General features: G+C 34.8%; 1 protein-coding gene across 1 annotated transcript; it reads right to left on the reverse strand.

Moving 5' to 3' along the window:
* Window positions 1–2,507: 2,507 nt before the first annotated feature.
* On the reverse strand, window positions 2,508–4,678 carry LOC139870576 (uncharacterized). The gene has a single exon (XM_071858358.1). The coding sequence runs from the start codon at window positions 4,464–4,466 to the stop codon at window positions 3,078–3,080; it is 1,389 nt and encodes a 462-aa protein (XP_071714459.1). The 5' UTR covers window positions 4,467–4,678; the 3' UTR covers window positions 2,508–3,077.
* Between the last annotated feature and the right edge of the window lie 15,996 nt (window positions 4,679–20,674).

The following is a 20,674-nucleotide window of genomic DNA, read 5'->3' on the forward strand; positions in this document are numbered from 1 at the left end:
TTAGCCTAATAATAACATTATCATTATAGAATTATAATAAAAATTATAGATAACAAGTTTCAAAATGATATCAACTTATAGTATTAAATTGGAATACTTATCAATATAAGTACTTAATTTAGCTTACTTATATTATTAGGTATTAAAATTAATAACTTCTTTTTAGTTATTAAAAATGATCTTTTAAGATCTTAAACGAACTTAATCGAGCCCGAATTCGAGTTTGAATACGAACATCAAACTTGTTTAAATTTGGTTTATCACTTGGTTAAGAACTTTAAACGAACACCGAGTTCGAGTTCGAACATAGTAAACTTTATCGAGTTCGAAATTCGAGTAGTTTAAAGTTTTTATAATCTAGTCGAGCTAGAGCCGAGCAATAATAAAACAAGTCGAACTTAATTTTCTAACAACAACAAAATCCAATCCCACTTTAGTAAGGTATGAGGGAGGTAAAATGTAGGTAATTCTTCCATTATTCAAGAATAAAGAGAAGTCACATCCCAAGAAGTAGAGAAACTTCTCACTCTCATTATTCTATGGATAAAGAGATGCTTCCAAATTGACATCCGGCCAATAAGTAGGTTAAAAAAAACAAAAACAAAAACAAAAAAAGTGTGAGACGCTATGAAAATGGTATAATCAAATTTTCATGGATTTTAAACATGCCTGAAGTTCAATTTAAGATCTAAGCAGCAGTCAAGTCACCAATAAATCGGCGAATGATGTTGACTCGATTAATAGTGTATTGGGAGGGTAAATATTAGGAGTTCGATCACTGTCTCCTAAGAAGTCCCTAGGGAGGTTTTACCGACCCGCGCCAAGGAATTGAGCCCGATCCACATGCTCATATGGATTGATGGATTTGGGTCTCGTGAAGTGCGAGTTGGGTTTCCGCCTGAAAGTGCGTGCGTGTGTGGCAAATGATCGCGAAAGTAGTTAATTTCCCCGTGGGTGATGCCGAAAATAACTTTTTAAAAAAAATGTTGTTAAAATGTCTATTTTATACTTCATTTAATATGTTATCGGAGTTAATAAAATTTTTTAACAAAGTAAGTGAGAAAAATAAGTTATAATTAAGCGTTCAGCTGCATAGATGTCACCGTACAAAGCCACAACACCCCTGGTGAGGCGTTCGGGGGTTTCTGTCGACATTCGTGTTAGATCAATAAGTAGGTGTGTTTGATTCATTCTGAATCATGCAGTTCAGAGGATTTCCTCTGAATCGGTCAGCACAATGGGTGTTTGATTTGGTCCTCTGAATGAGTGGGTGCCTCTGAAAGAGAAAAAAAATGCACTGAATGGTTCACCTCCTAGAACCTCTCTAAACCATTCAGTGATAAACATTCCCCCTAAAGCCCTTTTCTTTCTCATTTCACCTCACATCTATTCTTCACATGATTTCTCCACCGATTGAAATTCTTTCACCACGTAATTCTTTTTTGAAACCCAAATTTTTTATTTTCTCTTCTTTGACCAGATTCGTTTATATGATTTTCTTTGATAAAGTAATAGATTTCAACTCTCTCGATTATATGTTTATATGATATTTTGAGTTAAATGTTTCCAATCTTTTTCTTTAATTGATAGGTCAACTCTCTTCATTGATTTTCTATAACAAAAAGTTTAGGTTTTTACACTGTAATTTTAGGTGTGAATCAATTGCAAGTTGGTGATTCCTTCAAATCAAGAAGCTCATGATGAATTCGATTTAAATGAAGATTTGAAGGAGTACCCATATGTTAGAAACCTATTTTGGATCTTATAAGTTATTTATAGAAACATGTTTTGAATCTTGTTTGTCCAGAAGTTATGTTGGAAACATTTCTTGTTTTGTCCCATTATCTGCTTTTACTACAGCTGGGTAGATGTAATTGATATGAACCATTGTTTTGGATCTTGTAATATGACCTATCAGTATGAAGCAATTAGGTTAATTTTGATCTAATGAAATAGTTTTGAAGATGTATGTATATTAGCTGAAGATAAGTCGTGAAGATAAATTATATATAAGGTTATGATGGTAATTTTATATCATTCAGGGTGTTGATTCAGAAATATTATCAAACATTGAATTTCATTCGGAACAACATATTGATTCAGAGTCTTTGAACTATTCAGAACTCTGAATAATTCAGCGCTAAATCATTCAGTTTTATCAAACGCACCCTAAGACAACCAGCCACATCGTGCAACCTTTTCCACAACTTTTACCGTTACACCCCTTTGTTCACAATCAATAATGCATGTAAGCAATTAGGAGGAACGTATGACTCGATGTATAACCTCTTAAGACACAACTTCTACAATTAGGAGACATAAACAATGCTATTAATTTCATCTTTTCTACTTTGATAATAAGTAAAAAACAACATGAAACACAAAAATAGAAACATATAGGTTTTCTTTTTTTCAAAAATAACGAAAACTTTTATAAAAACAAAAAACATTTTCGAAAAGAAAACGTTTTCAACAAGAGATACAAAAGAAACCCCGATGAGGTTCGTACCTAGAAAGCGAACTAAACATACGAGCTATCTATACAGAGCCTCATCTAACCAAACCTAAACAAAAACCAATACAAATAGCAACAAAAACGATCCTCGAAATCGGAACTACTCTACTAAACACCAAATCGATAGAACCGAGCTCAAATATGCTCAATGAAGACGCTGAATTCTTCTATTGGACTAATTTTATAAAATTGGTAGAAACATATAGATATTGTAAGGTATGAGACCAAATCTAATGCCGTCGATCTCTTTCCCAAGTAAGAATATACAACAGGTAATACACAGTAAACAACTTCCAGTCATACGTTTATGCACCAATAACTTCAAAGGAACTCAAAAGGCCAATTTTGATTCCAATATCTAAACTAAACTAACAGACATTTCGAGCTCCTCTTTCATATGATTATACTAACAAAATTAACTATAAGAACTTTTTACTTTATTCAATTTCTTCATCTTTTTTCAACAGATTCCTATCGTAATCTAAATGAGAAATGAATTGAGTTGATTCATGACCACATTTCTAATTAAACATCGATTCTTTTTTCGAGTGTTATTCTATACTCACAATGTGTTTGTCGACGAATTGCAGAAAACACAATGTGTCAATAAAATCTTGCCCACAATGCTGCCTTCTTCGATATGAAGCTTTCGACTCTGCTTATTCCAAAGATGAACAGCATAACTTTGATTCCAAATTTGCCTAAGTTTACCTCTTAACCATTTTGCATCAGTCTCATTTTTAGCCCCACGAAAAAGATTTCGAACCCTATTCCAATTCACCGGATAAAACGCCATTGGAGGTAAAACTGTAAAGTTATAACCAGGTCTACCTTCAAGTCTTGAAACTACCCTTGAAACCAAGTATGGACCGTTGTGACCCCATTTGTTGCCATCGAAAGTTAATGCGAATTCTTTGATAAACTTATAAACTAATGGATGCCTTTTATCAAATACCATAACTGCATTATTCAACCTACTCCATTTCTTTGAATTTAAATCCAATGTTTGTGCTCCAATTGAATTCTTTAACTTAGTGAAGCTTTTTAACACAATGACATCAGTATCAATATAGACACCACCATATTTATACAACAAACAATATCGAAGTAAATTCGATAAGTTTTGACCTAATGGGACATAACCAACATTGACCTCACCTTTGATTAACTTTACAAACCAAGATTCTGCCATTGTGTTCTTGAATAAGTACTTTAAATCAGGCGAAATTGCGGTAACTCGAAACCCTTTTTCAAGAAAGGGGTTTAGAATCTGCCTTCCTTTAACTGAATCCATTGAATTTGATACAATTAACAGACACCCATTTGGGTGTGTTTTGAATAATGTTTCAATTGTATTGTATTCTTTTTTACTAAATGAATTCAATGATGAAATCCAAGTCATAAAGAAACGAACCTTGCAAGAAGTTTCATTCTTGCTAAAGAATTCCTTCACTCTTGACCGGAATTCACCTCGCCGGAGCGGGTCAAACGATTCTAGAAAAGTCAACGCTTCCAGAATTTTTTTGTTTTTTACCGGGAAATCTTCAGATTCAAGAGGTAAACTGTGAGATTTACGTAAAAGGGGCAAATGGGTATTTAAAATTACATCCTTTACTGGTATAGATTGATGTTTCCGTTGGACATCCTCCATTGAGTGTGGTACATTGATTAATCTTACAGAATCTCCGGCGACGTCGCCGGCACCGACCACCGTGTTTTCATGGAATCTGAAATGGGTGTTCAATTTTAGAGATGGGTTTTCTTCTTCAACTGCATACATCATGTTTGAGAATGATGATGAAGTAGAAACCAAGTTTCTTGAATTTCCGGCGCCGGCTACATTTTCCGGGTATGGTATATTTATGGAGAATATAGAAGCTCCATTGAAAGAAATTAAAAGAATTAAAAGAAAGGATAAAACGGCAAAGAAAGATTTTTTCTTATTCTCCATTGATGATAGGTTATCATTAAATTTAATGCTTTTGTGTGAGTCATGGTTTTGTGTTTATGGAATTTGGATTGTTGTAGAGAAAGTGGGTGGTAGGGAGATTGTAGATGAGATGGCGGCAAAATGTAAAATAAATGGGAGTGTGTGTTTTGTTGTTGTGTACTTTTGTGTGTTTTGTCAATTAAAATTAACTTATTAAACTAGTTTGGAACCAAATATGTTGATTTGATAAAGAAAAATGGAGGGACTCAACTTTAGTTTTGTAAAACTTAAATGAAGAGAGGAGTTTTCCACTGAAATGGGCCACATGCGCTAGTTAGGTGAAGGATGCAATAAAGTAGTTTTCCACTAAAGTATATTTAATATATTTTTTTAGTTATATATAATGGAAACTTTTTGTCGGTCATAGATGGTTGATTTTTAGCAGTTTGTGTTAGATTTACTATTTTACATCGAAAGTTTGTGTTTAGATAAGTGGAGAATATAGAAAAATGGATATGAACGTAGATCTTTGTGCATCATCGTATATCGTATATTGAAGGATGGAGTTATATTATGAAATGGAGGAACCAGGGATGACTGAATATTTTTTTAAAGGCCAAGAAAGCATTATACTATAAAGACTAGCATAATTAATCATACATAAGTTTTGTGTAATAGAAACAACACCAATAAGCAAAGGCAATTGCTACCTAAAAACAAAAAGTACACTAAATAGATCGGAACAAAAGTGTAGAATAACATGAGATATGACCCATATTCGCCTAAATGGGAGAAGCCGGAAACGTTGCAGAGAACGCAACATAAACTGCCAAACCTCCATTAACTAGCATACGAATCTGGAGAAGAAAACCAAGCGAGCCAGTCTAATCTACGATTCTTTAACCTTCTCGATACCCAGTCAAAAGAAATAATTTGTAGTTCGTTGAGAAGCATCGGAGCTGTCCGGAATTTATTTGAGAATATTTTCAAATTCCTAATCTTCCACAAAAGGTAGAACCCAATCCAAATAAGAGCTTTCCATATGGGTTTACCACTGCTCGAAATATTAGTCGATGAACACTCACGGATCACATCATCTAAGCTTAGAAATGGAAAGTCAGAATTCCACTACTTAAAGATACGAATCTAAACGTCTTTCGCAAACTGACAATTCCAAAGATATGATCTACTGTTTCCATACCATTATCACAAAATAGGACATCTCGTACTATGTAGGTCAATGCCCCTCTTGTCAAGTTCAATTTTTATCGGTAGCCTGTTCTTCATCAACCTCCAGATGAAAACCTCAACCTTTTTCGGAACCAATGAATTATGAAGAGTAGATCGTGAAGAAGCATAAGACCATAAAATAATACCTTCAATAAGTGCAGTAAGTTTTTTAACCATGAAGATGCATGTACTATCCGGAACCCATTTCCAGCTATATTTGAAGCTACGATTCATGGAAAACGAAGCCATCATGTTGCTTAACTCGTCCAGTTCCCCTTGCGTTCTTCTAGTAGGAGTCCTTGTCCGTTCCAATTTACAAATCGTGTTGTTTTCGTTCACATCTTTTCTGTCACTAACCTCCGCGAATGTGTTGCTTTCGATTCTGTAAAGTCTTGAAAATTTATCTTTCAGAGCCTCATCCCTAATCCAGTGTTCGTCCCAAAAAGATGTATCGTCACCATCCCCGATCAACTTCATAAAAGAATTAACGAATTGTAGCCCCAAGCAATCAATCTCTTTACCTACACAAATAATATTAGACCAAAGACTAGATATTGAATGTTGACTAACGTCTTCGTCCAATACCAGCCCACCATTAGTGCCATAAATGCTACGAATAACTTTAACCCACAATGCGTTGGTTTCGGTTTTAAATCTCCACCATCACTTGCCGAGTAACGCCAGATTATTACCTTTAAGAGCACCAGGAGTCGGGAAGTTTTTTCACCGTTAAAAGGATTTAACGGTGGGGACGGTGGAGTTTCCCATTCCCTCCTGCCGTTAAATTGACGTTAAAGCCCACCGTCGGGCACCACCGTCGCCTACATAACGCTGTGTTTTGTTTTGTTTTGTTTTTTCTTTTTTTTCTATCTTTTTCTATTTCTTTACTTTTCTTTTCTTTCCCTTTTTTTTTATGGTTGCAGGTTTATATGATGAAGAAGGGTTGCAGGTTTATATGATGAAGAAGATAAAGGAAGTAAAAAGATGCGTATAAATTATAAATGGGTTTAGGGTTTTTTGAATTAGGCCTGATTTTAAATTTTAATTGAGTCAAATATGGGCCAAATAATATATAATAATTGGACTAGAATTTTTTGGTAAATAATGCTGAATTCTTTTATATGTTATATATTTTTGATTTTTAAAAAAATTAATTAATAAATAACTAATCATTAAAAAAATAAAATTATAATTGATTTAACACTGAACGATTTCTCCTGTTTTGGCCTCAGTGTTAAATTCAGTGTTAAATTTAACACTGAGATTTAACATTGAACGACTCCTAGTGCTCTAAGTGATTTTAAATTTAAATTGCCTTCTTCGTGAGGAAGAAGAATAGTCTCCCATTTTACCCACGATATTTTTGAATTGGATCCCGACCCATTCCAGAAAAACTTATTTCTCACACTCTCAAGTAATTTGATCACACTAGGCGGAGAACGAAAAAAAGCGAGAAATAATACAATGGTAAGCTAGTAAGAACCGACTTACCAAGAGTTAGACGACCCCGAAAGAAATTGAACGAGCTCTCCAATCCGAAAGTCCTTTGTTAAATTTATCATCAACCGGAGTCCAATCACTTAATCTTTGTAACATCCTCAATCGGACATAGTTGTAAGATTACTACATTACCTTTAGTGTTCTTACATGACTTTATTTATGCTTTTATTTTAATTTAATGTTTATTATTAATAAGTACTATTTTTAGGACCATTTGTGACAAGAGTCATAGAACATGTTTGTTTATTTAATTTGGACTCCGTTAGGGTCGCCTAATGATATATGAAAGATATCAGATAACTGATAAATATCCGTGTGTTGTGGAGCATGAGAATTAATCCCAGAAAAGTGACTAGAGTGTAGCTACTTCTTCCCATTTCTAGATTTCTCCTCTCTCTCACACCAAACACTCCGTACCTTCACCATCACCAAACATCAAACCCTAATTCTTAATTTTTGTTCTAGAGCTCAAATCGTTTACATCTTCTTGTTCTAGAGCTTTCACAATCTTGTAAAGCCTCCTAAATTTCTTCTTATAGGAACGGAGCCTCAAGATCATTTGCTTCACCCGAAGAAATAATATTGTACCTTAAATCTCCCAAACTGGGCCGCTGACCTCTTAGCTCCATGAAGATGTTACTAAAGTGTCGAAAGGCTGCATTTTTAATTGCATAAGGATCCTCGCACCATTCTCCATTAATATTTACACCACGAATGTTACATTTATTATACTTCCGCCTCAGCACCGAATGAAAAAATTTTGAGTTTTCGTTGCCTTCTGTTGTCCATTTAACCCGAGCCTTCTGTTTTAACATATTTGATTTCACTTTTTCTTTTTCTAACCAATTTTTCTCGATGTCATCCAAAGTTCGTGTTCTTCGGCATTTAGAGGTCCATTTTCTACTTTAATCTCCAACTCTAATGCTATTTTTTTGAGTTGAGCAATTTCCTCATCTAAACCCCTGTATTAACTTTTACTCCATACTCTAAGAGCTTCCTTCACCTTCTTCAATTTATTCCGAAATATGCAATCTTTCCTAAACCCGACCATCTCCTCATTCTATACGTTCATCTCCCACAGTTGTATAATCCGAAATATGCGGGTAATTTTGTATCTTAATATGTAGTTCATGTTTTTGGGTACCATACAAGAATGATTATTAGTTAATTCGTGTTATTAATTTTGATAACCATATTTGTGTTGTACAACTTCATTCGTCATTAAACAGTTATGTATGGTAGTTGATTTTATTTGGTTGTATGTTCATGGTCAATCTGAGCGTGAGTTGAGCAAGGGGTGGTTTGGTGGTAAGATGCTTGGAAAGTTCCAAAAGGACCCAGGTTCAATCCCCACCTGCTACACTTTGGGGGGCTTGCCTTTCAAAAAAAAAAAAAAAAAAAAAAAATCTGAGCATGGTTTGGATCATGGTTTGCTTGACAAAGCAAGTTGGATAAACATGGAATATTGTAAATTATGAGTGATGGAAAATCGTGTGTACTTTTACCAAAACAGATTAACGCAGCGGATAGTTAAAATAATAATCTTTTATTATTTTATGAACAAAATTTAACAAGATTAAATTTTCACTTATTTAATGAAACATGCACATGATTAACGATCCCAAAAATCCAGTTACACCATAATAATTGTCATGAATATAAATCATAAGATAAGTAAACGATATACCTTTCTTGAAGAAACTGATTGAAGGAGAGAAACCTTTCTTGAAGAACCTGATTGAAGGAGAGAAACCTACGATCAAAAATATGACCGTCTCTTTGGATAGTCCACACTACACTTCAAACAACGTCAATGGATGCTAGTCCAAACCCAAGTAATAATCAATCAACCTTTGATTAATATTATGAACCCAAAATATGTAATATGTGTTTTTCCTTTTAGTTCATCGAAAGCATTAGAATGATTCAAAAATTACTTCGTAATATGATACACATATATGAATATATAATATATCCTATTTGTTTGGTAGCATAAAGTAAATCAAAAGAAATCAAGATTCGTTTGTTTGATAGCAAAAAGCAAATCAAAAGAAATCAAGATCATTTTCAAATACAATGCTATATTTTAAAAAGTCGTATTTCTCAAATACTTTAGGGGTAGTTTATGAAACTTATAATTAATAATTTCTATCATGTCACTTTCATGTGAATAGTAAATTAATTAATTTCGTTTCATTTACTATTCACATGAATAGTAAATGAATTAATTTCGATTTACTATTTTGTTACTTGAGTAATATATATACATCATATATATATTTTATTTGACGTCTTGGTGTATATGTGTGTGACCCCGAAGGCTCAAATGAGGTTGGCCATATAGTTATATGTTGTACCTTGCACATTAATCCTTCAATGAGGACTAAATATTGTAATATTCAGCTTGACAAGGCAAGTTTAGGCATTGCATTGGACAAGTGTTTTTTGTGTGTGCGTTATGTGCAGTTATCAATATGCATGTGTACTCACAGTAGGAGCATACCAAATTGATTGAAAAGGTGAAGCAATTCAAGTGATAGTAATGTAACCTTCTTTTTTTTTTTTTTTAACAGCGGCACGGGATCACTCAAGAGAGATTTAACTACCCACGCGTTCATCTCCCACAGTTGTATAACCCGCCCCCAATATCCATTTAATTTTTAAAATCCATATCCATATCCATTTGAATATAATTCATCCATTCATATCCATATCCATTGAATGGAGCGGGTTAATGGATATCCGTTGGATGTTAAATTTTTTTAAAAATATTCTATTATCAAATGAAACCATCAAAGTATTTTTAACAAATATATGTAATATATACGAATTTAATACTACTAACATAATTGTATATTTACAATCTATATTTTCAATAATATTTTAATAATTTATAGTATACATATATATATTTTTTTGAAAGGCGGTAGGAATATATATATATATATATATATATATATATATATATATATATATATATATATATATATATATATATATATATATATATTGATATCAAAAAGTAATTACAAGTAGAAAAGAGCATAGATCTTGCTCGTCACACAACAGCATATCACACATATATGCATGCTACTTTTCTTAACAGTAAGCAGCATAGACACACAAATTTAATTTAATTACTCGATACAACCCAAGAAACGCACGCTAAAGGAACACTTGTGGATTGTTAATCCAATTGTGCCAATCGATTATTTTGCCTTTGCACTTCTTCGCTATCCATGTAGCGACCCGACAAAATCGTCATTGACGGCGCCGTCTACTTAGGTCCCGTTACGTGGTCATAAGTCTTTTAAAACAACGTTTAACCAAAATATGTCGCATTCATTTCAAAAGTGAGGATGTTTCAAGGTTTACAAAGTAGTTCGACAACTAGTTACATTACAATGTTTAAAGTACAATTGAAACATATGCGACACAATTTAAGAATAAGTCAAAAGACGCTCCACGTATGTATGTATACTCGACATCCAAGCAAGTATCAAAAGTATAGTGTGGAAGCATGTATCACCTAGTATTCAAGGACCTGAGAAAAACATAGAAAATCTGTCAACGAAACGTTGGTGAAATCATAGGTGTATGTGTAAAGTAAGTTTTGAACCACAAGATTTAGTATAAACCGATTATCAAGCGTATACATCTCAAAAGATGTGTTTGTATCACGAGCATCTAATTATCAAAGCTTAACTGAATCTTACCTCTGCATATAGTGTTAGAACCTACACTATTCTGATAAAATTATATTTCATTCGCTAACGGTAGCGAACCGTCCGAACGAGAGTTCGTTAAACCCGTATGGCCACACAACATAAGTTCATGCTTACACCCTACAAGTGTAACTGATGATAATTGGACTTGAGGATTTTTGTTCTAACTCGTATGTATATTTGCTTTCGTATTTGTGTTCAAAGTATAAAGGTATAAATCGTTTATGTTTTCTCATCTCACGTATAAGTATAAAAGAGTAAAAGTGGGACTATGATCTCACCTTGAGTGCAAGCGTAAATAAGGTACTTCACAAAGTAATGTGTGCAAGAACGAATGCTAGTCTTGACCTAAACAAGTAGGTCGTATCAATAACGGTAAACACGATTGGTCAAAGTTGTTCAATTAGTCCTATGGCTCGTTACGACTCGATTACATATAGCATGTGAATCACGTTGCCAAGTTTCATGCATGATTCAAATGTAAAAGCATGTTAGGATGATTGCATAAGTATTTGGTTAAGTTTAAACTAAACTCAACTTTGGTCGGGTCAAAGTCAACGAAAAGTCAACACATTCGGGTCGGGTACCGAACTATTTTCTGAGTTTTTTAATCATATATAAGCATGTTAGAATAAGTTACATGTGAATCGGAGGTGCGTAGCATAGTTAAAATTAATGAAAAAGTTGAAATGTGGCCAGCCATTTTTGGAAGCTTTAAGCCGCGCCGCAGCTGGAATACCCGCGCCGCGGGCTAAAGCATGTTTTGAGGGTCGAGCCTTTTGATGGTCCCAGACCATCAGGGTCAGTGTTAAGCCGCGCCGCGGCCTGGAGGCCCGCGCCGCGGTGGGTATCTGATCAGCAATCTGGGCAGTACTCAAGTGTCAAAACGAGCCAAACTTCAAACTAGCATAATTTATGAACCGTAAACACTTAAAATGTGTATTTTATATCGTTGAAAAGGTAATTTAACGAGAAACACAACTAAACACCTTTCATTAATTAAAATCATCATTTACAAAAATCAAATCCGAGTTGAATGCTCATTTAATGTTCATCATAAACACTTTCAAGTTCATAAATGCATATTTAGGATTCGGGAAATAAATGCATACTTATAATACGCCATTTCATAGGTAATTACGCATACAATACAACTAAACATTTACAAACAACTCTGCTAAGCATTCAATGCATCAAAAGTTCACTTTACTTCTACCAAACCCTAACTCAAAACCATAAATTTAACAATTATGTTTATGAAGCTTTTCCATGTCAACCTACATACCAAATTGAAGCTAGTGATGCTAGTAACACATTTAATACATGCAGTTTTAACATATAACAACATTTAAGCAACCAAATCTCAAAATCAAACACACCCATTTCAAGTTTAAGCTAGTTACATCAAAATGACAAGAACAAGCATATAAATCATATATTCATGTAAGACTTGAGCCATATACACTAATTAACACTTTTATAAGTTAAAAACATCAAGAACACAAAATTTAGTGTTTTTAGAAAGTTAGCCAAATGCAATGAGATTGGTTTGGATTTGAAGAGGAAGATGCAAGGATTCCAAATATGCAATTTGTTTGAGTTGATGCTTGCTCGATTCAAAATAGATGATGATTCTTTGTTTGGTTGTTTGAGAGAAAAAGAATGGAAGTATTAGAGAGGGAGGTGAAGAATGAATGGATGAGAGAGGCTTGACCATTTGACCTAGTCAAATGTTTGGCATCTTGGCGAGTTTAGTCCCTCAAGTTTGAATCGGGTACGTGAATTACCTAAACGAGATAATTTAAAATGCGTATTAATGGAGGATGTTATAATTATATAACGGACTTTAAATTAGTATAACGGAAAGTAAACGAAAAAAGACGGGATGTTACATTACCTTCTCCTTAAAAGAAATTTCGTCCCGAAATTTAAGTAGGCGTAGTAGTCGTTGTTTCTTCCTCGGGATCTTGCATTTCCGAATCCACGAATAAATGAGGGTATTTCCTTTGCATTTGATCTTGCCTTTCCCAAGTAAACTCGGGTCCCCTTTTGGCATTCCAACGGACCTTAACGATTGGAATTCTACTTTGTTTTAGCGTCTTGACGGAGGTGTCTACAATTTTAACCGGTTCCTCCACAAAATGAAGTTTGTCATCAATAGTAAGTTCCTCGAGAGGGATGATGAGTTCGGGTTTGGTAAAACACTTCTTCAAGTTCGATACATGGAAAGTAGGATGAACAGAGCTCAGTTGAGGCGGAAGATCTAAACGATAAGCAACGGTTCCAACACGCTCCAAGATTTCGAAAGCACCAATATACCGCGAATTTAGTTTCCCCTATTTCCCGAAACGGATTACACCTTTCCAAGGCGCGACATTTAACATTACGCGGTCACCGACTTGAAATTTGAGGTCGTTGCGTCTTTTGGCGGTGTAGCTCTTTTGACGACTACGGGCCGTCCGGAGCCTATCTCGGATTTGAACGATCTTCTCGGTTGTTTCATGAATGAGCTCAGGTTCGGTGATTTGTGTGTTGCCTACTTCAGCCCAACAAAGAGGAGAACGACGTTTTCGGCCATACAAAGCTTCGAAAGGTTCGGCGTTGATACTCGCGTGGTAACTATTGTTGTAAGAGAATTCGGCGAGAGGCAAGTGCTTGTCCCAAGCTTTTCCAAAGTCGATAACACAAGCTCGCAGCATGTCTTCCAAAGTTTGAATTGTGCGCTCGCTTTTTCATTCGGTTTGCGGATGGTATGCGGTGCTCATGTCTAAACGCGTTCCCAACGCTTCTTGTAAAGTACGCTAAAATCTAGAAACAAAACGGCTATCTCGGTCGGAAATAATCGATAAAGGCACACCGTGACGGGCCACGATTTCTTTAATGTAAAGTTGTGCAAGTTTTTCCATGTTGTCGGTTTCCTTCATGGCTAGGAAGTGGGCGGACTTGGTGAGACGGTCTACAATAACCCAAATAGTATCATAACTGCTCGCCGTTCTTGGTAGTTTTGTGATAAAATCCATCGTTATTCTCTCCCACTTCCATTGTGGAATTTCGGGTTGTTGAAGTAGTCCGGACGGTCTTTGATGTTCGGCTTTGACTTTTGTAACGTCCTCCCAATAGGGTCTGGAAGGAACGTCACTAATATCAAAACATACCAACATATTATAATAAACGAGAACAATACTAAATGATGAATTTAACTTTAATGAGTACGCAGCGGAAAATGAAATGTCTTTACAATGACAGGAATAACAATAACGTAAATATCCACATGCAGAAGTAATAAATGCGATATCTCTTGATCCTATGTCCAAGTAGCATCACATAAGCAGTAAGTATAAGAGCTTGAATCAAACAGCACCTGAGACAAAACATGCTAAAGTGTAAACCAAAAAGGTTGAGTGAAGTTCATAGGTTTAACAAAAAGTTTGTCGTTGTTTTAGACCACAAGATTTAGTTTGTAAAGTTGATCTCCCGCAGGATCAAAAAGTTATGCCAATGCGTGATATTTAGACTAAACGTTCAAGTTTGCCCCATGGCAAGTTGTGTCTGTCCTTGTCGGTTTAATTTCATTATTAAGTAATACAATGACTTGGTCAAATGTATCGGGGACGTTACTCCCGATAGGCCTACCCCCAATAATTAAGCATGCCGCAGCAATTAAAAATATCACTGTAGGGACTTAGTCGGACATAGCTGGGTATAGCATAGTTTAACAGTTTGGTACTTGTGTCTAAAGTGTAAAAAGTAAAAACAGCATGTGTCTCACCTCAAGTAAAAGTAAGTAAGTTTGCTAGCAATTAAAGAGGGGCTATGAATTCACCTTAGTAAGTAGAGAGAGAGTTATTCCTCGGAATAAAGAGTTGAACGAGTGAGCAGGAAAGTCAACCTATTGACATTTAAGAGTAGTTAAGTGTTTTGCCCATGTTTAAGTTTAAGTATGTGTTTAAGTATAGTTTGTTTTACTAAGTTTCTATTCCTAGTAAGTTACTATTTTTATAAAGTTTCTTATTTTACTAAGTTTCTATGACTAGAGAGTTTCTACTTTTATCAGTATTTTCCATTTTAGGATACTTGTCGTATTAGATAAGCTTCCAATCACCCCTTTCCCTTCGAATGGCTAATTTAAATCGGAAATCCAAACCCTCGGCCTAGAATCTCATAGAAACCATTCGTCAAGAAAGTTCGAAGATCTATACATCTCTAATACATATCCCAAAATGTTTTTATGTTACAATATAAGTAGTAGGTTATAGGTGCTAGTAATAGTAATAGTGTATACATGTTATTTATTTTATTTTTAATTGCATATAATTTATAACATTATTTACATGTTTCGGTAAAAATAATAACCGAAGTAAAAAGTAAAAAAAAAATAAAAAGTAAGAAAAGAATACTTACTAGTAGTAATTCTTCAAAGAGAGAATGAGAGAAATTTTGGTGTGAGTTTGAATGAGAAATGAGGGGTATTTATACTTGAAAAAATTAGGTAAAAAGAATAAAATAATTAAAAGAAAAAGAAATATTTAATTCTTAATGGGATTTTAAAATTAAAAAGTATTAAATGTTAGGTCATGGGACAATGCACAAAATAAAATAATAAAAGTAGTTTTTCTATTACAATTTTTAATTAAAAAGTAATTTATTTATTTATTTATTATTTCTTTATTTATTTTAAGGATTTTTTTTATGTAAATAAACAAATTTATTTAATGTTTTTCCAAGAATATTTGTCAATAATATTTTATTTTTTTATTTTTATTTTTTATTATTTAATTAATAAATACAAATTTTGCATAAAAATAATAAATAATTCGGTATTTTGTATTTTTAATAATAATTATGATTTTAATTATTAAACTATAGCTTTAGTAAGTTTGTAAATATTATTACATTTATATATAATTGATTTATTATATAGTTAAATATATAATACATTAACTAAATAATAAAAGTGATACAAAGTTTATATACTTAGTTAAATTATGTCAAATTATATAAATTAATAATATATTATTTATTTAAGCGTACATTGTTGACTAAAAATTACTATTCGGTCAATATTTAATTGTATATAACAACCCTTAATACATATAGTCAGACATATAACCCTAGGGTTAGTTCAGTAATTTAGAAGTCGAAAAGTGAGGGTTGTTACAGTACCTCCCCGTTAATAAAAACTTCGTCCCGAAGTTTTAGGTAGACTTCTCGGATGCATCAGCGGTTGAGAAGAGATGGGGATATTTCTGTTTCATTTGGTCTTCACGTTCCCAGGTATACTCGGGGCCACGTCGTGAATTCCAACGGATTTTAACAATAGGTATGGTGCTTTGTTTTAAGCGTTTAGCAGATCGGTCCACGACTTCTACGGGTTCCTCTATGAAGTGCAATTTATCATCAATGCGAATGTCATCCAAAGGAATAACGAGAGTGTCATCAGCGAGACACTTTTTAAGATTCGAGACATGAAATACTTTGTGTACGCTGCTAAGTTCAGCAGGTAATTCTAATCGATAAGCCACGGGTCCGATCCTTTTAGTAATCTTGAAGGGTCCAACAAAACGCGGACTTAGTTTGCTTCGTTTACCAAAACGAATGACGCCTTTCCAAGGGGATACTTTCAACATGACTTTGTCACCAACTTGGAATTCCAAATCTTTCCGACCTTTATTAGCATAGCTCTTCTGTCGGCTGCGGGCAGTTTCTATTCGTTTCTTAATCTGAACTATCTTTTCGGTTGTCTCGTGTATGATTTCAGGACCAGTTAACTGTCTGTCCTCTAATTCATCCCAGCACAGTGGGGATCTACATTTTCGTCCGTATAAGGCCTCAAAAGGTGCAGCCTTAATACTTGAGTGGTAACTATTATTGTAAGAGAATTCAACCAAAGGCAAATGTCTATCCCAGCCTTTGTCAAAGTCGATAACACAAGCGCGAAGCATATCTTCCAATGTTTGAATGGTTCGTTCACTTTGACCATCGGTTTGCGGATGATAAGCAGTACTCATGTCGAGTTGAGTTCCAAGAGCAGATTGTAAGGATTTCCAGAATCTGGAAGTGAATCTATTGTCGCGATCGGATATGATTGATATAGGAACACCATGACGAGAGACAATTTCTTTGATATACAGTTGTGACAATCTCTCCATCTTGTCGTTCTCCTTGATCGGTAATAAATGAGCAGATTTAGTAAGACGATCTACTATGACCCATATAGTATCATTGCTACTAGAAGTCTTGGGCAATTTAGTAATATAGTCCATAGCGATACATTCCCACTTCCACTGTGGAATATCGGGTTGTGTCAACAGACCAGAAGGCTTTTGATGTTCAGCCTTGACTTTCAAACAAGTGAGACACTTACTAACATAAGTAGCAATGTCGGCTTTCATATTAGGCCACTAGTAGAATTCCTTCACATCGTGGTACATCTTACTGGAACCCAGATGAATAGAATACCTAGTCTTATGCGCTTCATCCAAGACTAGTTCACGAAGATTACCGAAGCGAGGAACCCAAATTCTGTTGCCAAAGTACCGTTTACCATTAGCTTTCACTTGGAGTTGGTTCTCGAAACCGATAGGTCCTTCACCTTCGATAAGTGTTGGTTTAATAGCTTCCAGTTGAGCTTCGTAGATTCGTGATATAAGATTTGATTTGATTTTCAGGTTTAAGGCACAAACACGTTTAACATCGTCTTTTCGGCTGAGGGCATCGGCAACTACGTTTGCCTTGCCAGGATGATATTCCATCTTACAGTCATAATTGTTCAATAACTCAAGCCATCGGCTTTGCCTCATATTCAGATGTTTTTTTTATCAAAGATGTGTCGAAGACTTTTATGGTCAGTGTACACCGTAAACTGGGTACCATATAGATAATGTCTCCATATCTTTAATGCAAATACCACGGCACCTAACTCAAGGTCGTGTGTGGTATAGTTCTCCTCGTGTTTCTTCAACTGTCTAGATGCGTAGGCAATAACCTTTTCACGTTGCATTAAAACACAACCAAAGCCTTGCTTTGAGGCATCACAGTAAACAACAAAATCGTCAGTACCTTCAGGTAAAGATAGAATCGGGGCTGTGGTCAACTTCTCTTTCAGAATCTTGAAAGCAGATTCCTGTTCTTCGGACCACTCAAACTTCTTCCCTTTTTGAGTTAGCTTCGTAAGAGGTTTGGCAAGAAGGGAAAAATCCTTTATGAATCTCCGATAATAACCGGCAAGTCCCAAAAATTGACGAATATGCTTCGCAGTCTTTGGTATCTACTAATATCAAGATGATATTTTTTCTTCTTGCATTTGGGTTTTTGAACAGATAGTTTGAGAGTTTTCTTTGAATCACTTTCTATTCCATACGTCATGATATTGGAATTTTTCTATGAATTACCGTAATATAATCACGTTGGCCACCGTCATTATATTTCACTAATTCATATTATCATTCCAAGGTCACTCCATAAGGTCAGGATATGACAAATGATGATTTCTAATATAGTGTATTAAGGATAGTAGTAATCTTAGCTGGATCGACAACATGTCGGTTTTAAGCCAAAACTTGCACTTGGAAAAGTTTGCGTAGAGTTGTTCTTCTTCTTAAGAATGAATTTGCAAATGTTGCTCATGTTCTTTCTCACTCTTGGAGCAGATCAAAACGTCATCCATGAAAATAGTTACGAACTTGTCGAGTCATGGTCGGCTAGTTTTAAGTTGCAGTCTTTATAGACTTGGTCAACTTTCATACCTTTGAAAGTTATGGAAGTTGTGAAAGTTATGAAATGGACGTGGTCAAACGAGAAAGTTATGAGACATCGTGGTAAGAGTTGGTGCAGTTGGACGAACCATGATTCTCCACTACATAAGGGTGTATAGAAGTTTGATAAATCTGATAGGTCATAAGTTTGATGACTTTTTAAGCAGGATAAAGATGAATATGATATGAACGAAACACTTTATATTATTAAGAACGAGGCATTAAACAAGCCTTTATTACACGATTCGGAAATAGAAATAGTTTAAGGCATAGCCTTTACATAGATAAGAAATTTGGAAAAATAAATTAGGAAATATTAAGATTGAAGTAGTCTTCATATCTCTTCTTCTCTTCCTCAACCTTCTTCATAAACTTCTCAACTTTCTCATTCTTCGCCTTTTGTTTCTCATGCAAGAATTCGAGATTATCATTAAGATGAGAAACACCATTGTTGATTACATGGTACTTGTGGTCCCTCATAGAAAGTTGATTATTCACGCGGTTTTCCTCCATCTTCAATCTAAAGTCAACATCTTCTCTTAGGTAGGAGAGAGATTGCTTCCCCCTTCGGGCATTTCTTGTAAGGGTGCAAACCAAAGTCCACATCGGTCATGGGATAAAAAAAATGTATGTATATAATCTCTTTCTTTAGCTCCGCATTTTCCTCCATGAGCTTCTTGATCGCTAGGTCTTTTTCCTTCATTTGAGCATCGATCCTTGCAATATGGCGAATAAGGTCATCGGTAGTTTTTCGCAGATTCATGAGCTCGTACTTGGCATCAACTTCATCGTAGGAAGGAGATCGGGATCTTTTCTTTGACGGCCCAGTTTCTTCAAGACATTTCCTCTTGTCTTTATTCCTCAGGGTTGGATAGTATTCAGGAGACCCATGTAACTCTAGAGTAGTATTTGGGCTATAATTTGGTGAGGGAGGACCACCAAAGCCATAAGGTGGACTTTGGACTGGTCTTTCTGTGGAAGACCTTTCAGTATCTTTTTCGGTTAGCTTGAAAAGATTCATTTTGGTCGTTTGATGATAATTAGACATCCTAACATGAGGAAGGAGATTTTGATCAGTTTTAGGATAGGATTGTAAGGCATAAATTTTAAGATTACAAGGCAAATTCTAAGTGCTTTAAAGTCTAAGGCAGGAAAGGTTATAGTTTCCTAGATTGCTAAGGCACCCTAGCTAACATGTAAGGCACACATAAAAATGCAATCCTGGTTCTCTATAACAGCCTGGTTATGCTCTAATACCAATCTGTAACGTCCTCCCAATAGGGTCTGGAAGGAACGTCACTAATATCAAAACATACCAACATATTATAATAAACGAGAACAATACTAAATGATGAATTTAACTTTAATGAGTACGCAGCGGAAAATGAAATGTCTTTACAATGACAGGAATAACAATAACGTAAATATCTACATGCAGAAGTAATAAATGCGATATCTCTTGATCCTATGTCCAAGTAGCATCACATAAGCAGTAAGTATAAGAGCTTGAATCAAACAGCACCTGAGACAAAACATGCTAAAGTGTAAACCAAAAAGGTTGAGTGAAGTTCATAGGTTTAACAAAAAGTTTGTCGTTGTTTTAGACCACAAGATTTAGTTTGTAAAGTTGATCTCCCGCAGGATCAAAAAGTTATGCCAATGCGTGATATTTAGACTAAACGTTCAAGTTTGCCCCATGACAAGTTGTGTCTGTCCTTGTCGGTTTAATTTCATTATTAAGTAATACAATGACTTGGTCAAATGTATCGGGGACGTTACTCCCGATAGGCCTACCCCCAATAATTAAGCATGCCGCAGCAATTAAAAATATCACTGTAGGGACTTAGTCGGACATAGCCGGGTATAGCATAGTTTAACAGTTTGGTACTTGTGTCTAAAGTGTAAAAAGTAAAAACAGCATGTGTCCCACCCTAAGTAATAGTAAGTAAGTTTGCTAGCAATTAAAGAGGGGCTATGAATTAACCTTAGTAAGTAGAGAGAGAGTTATTCCTCAGAATAA

Source organism: Rutidosis leptorrhynchoides, chromosome 1 (assembly GCF_046630445.1).
Source record: "Rutidosis leptorrhynchoides isolate AG116_Rl617_1_P2 chromosome 1, CSIRO_AGI_Rlap_v1, whole genome shotgun sequence".
In the NCBI taxonomy this organism is placed as follows: domain Eukaryota; kingdom Viridiplantae; phylum Streptophyta; class Magnoliopsida; order Asterales; family Asteraceae; genus Rutidosis; species Rutidosis leptorrhynchoides.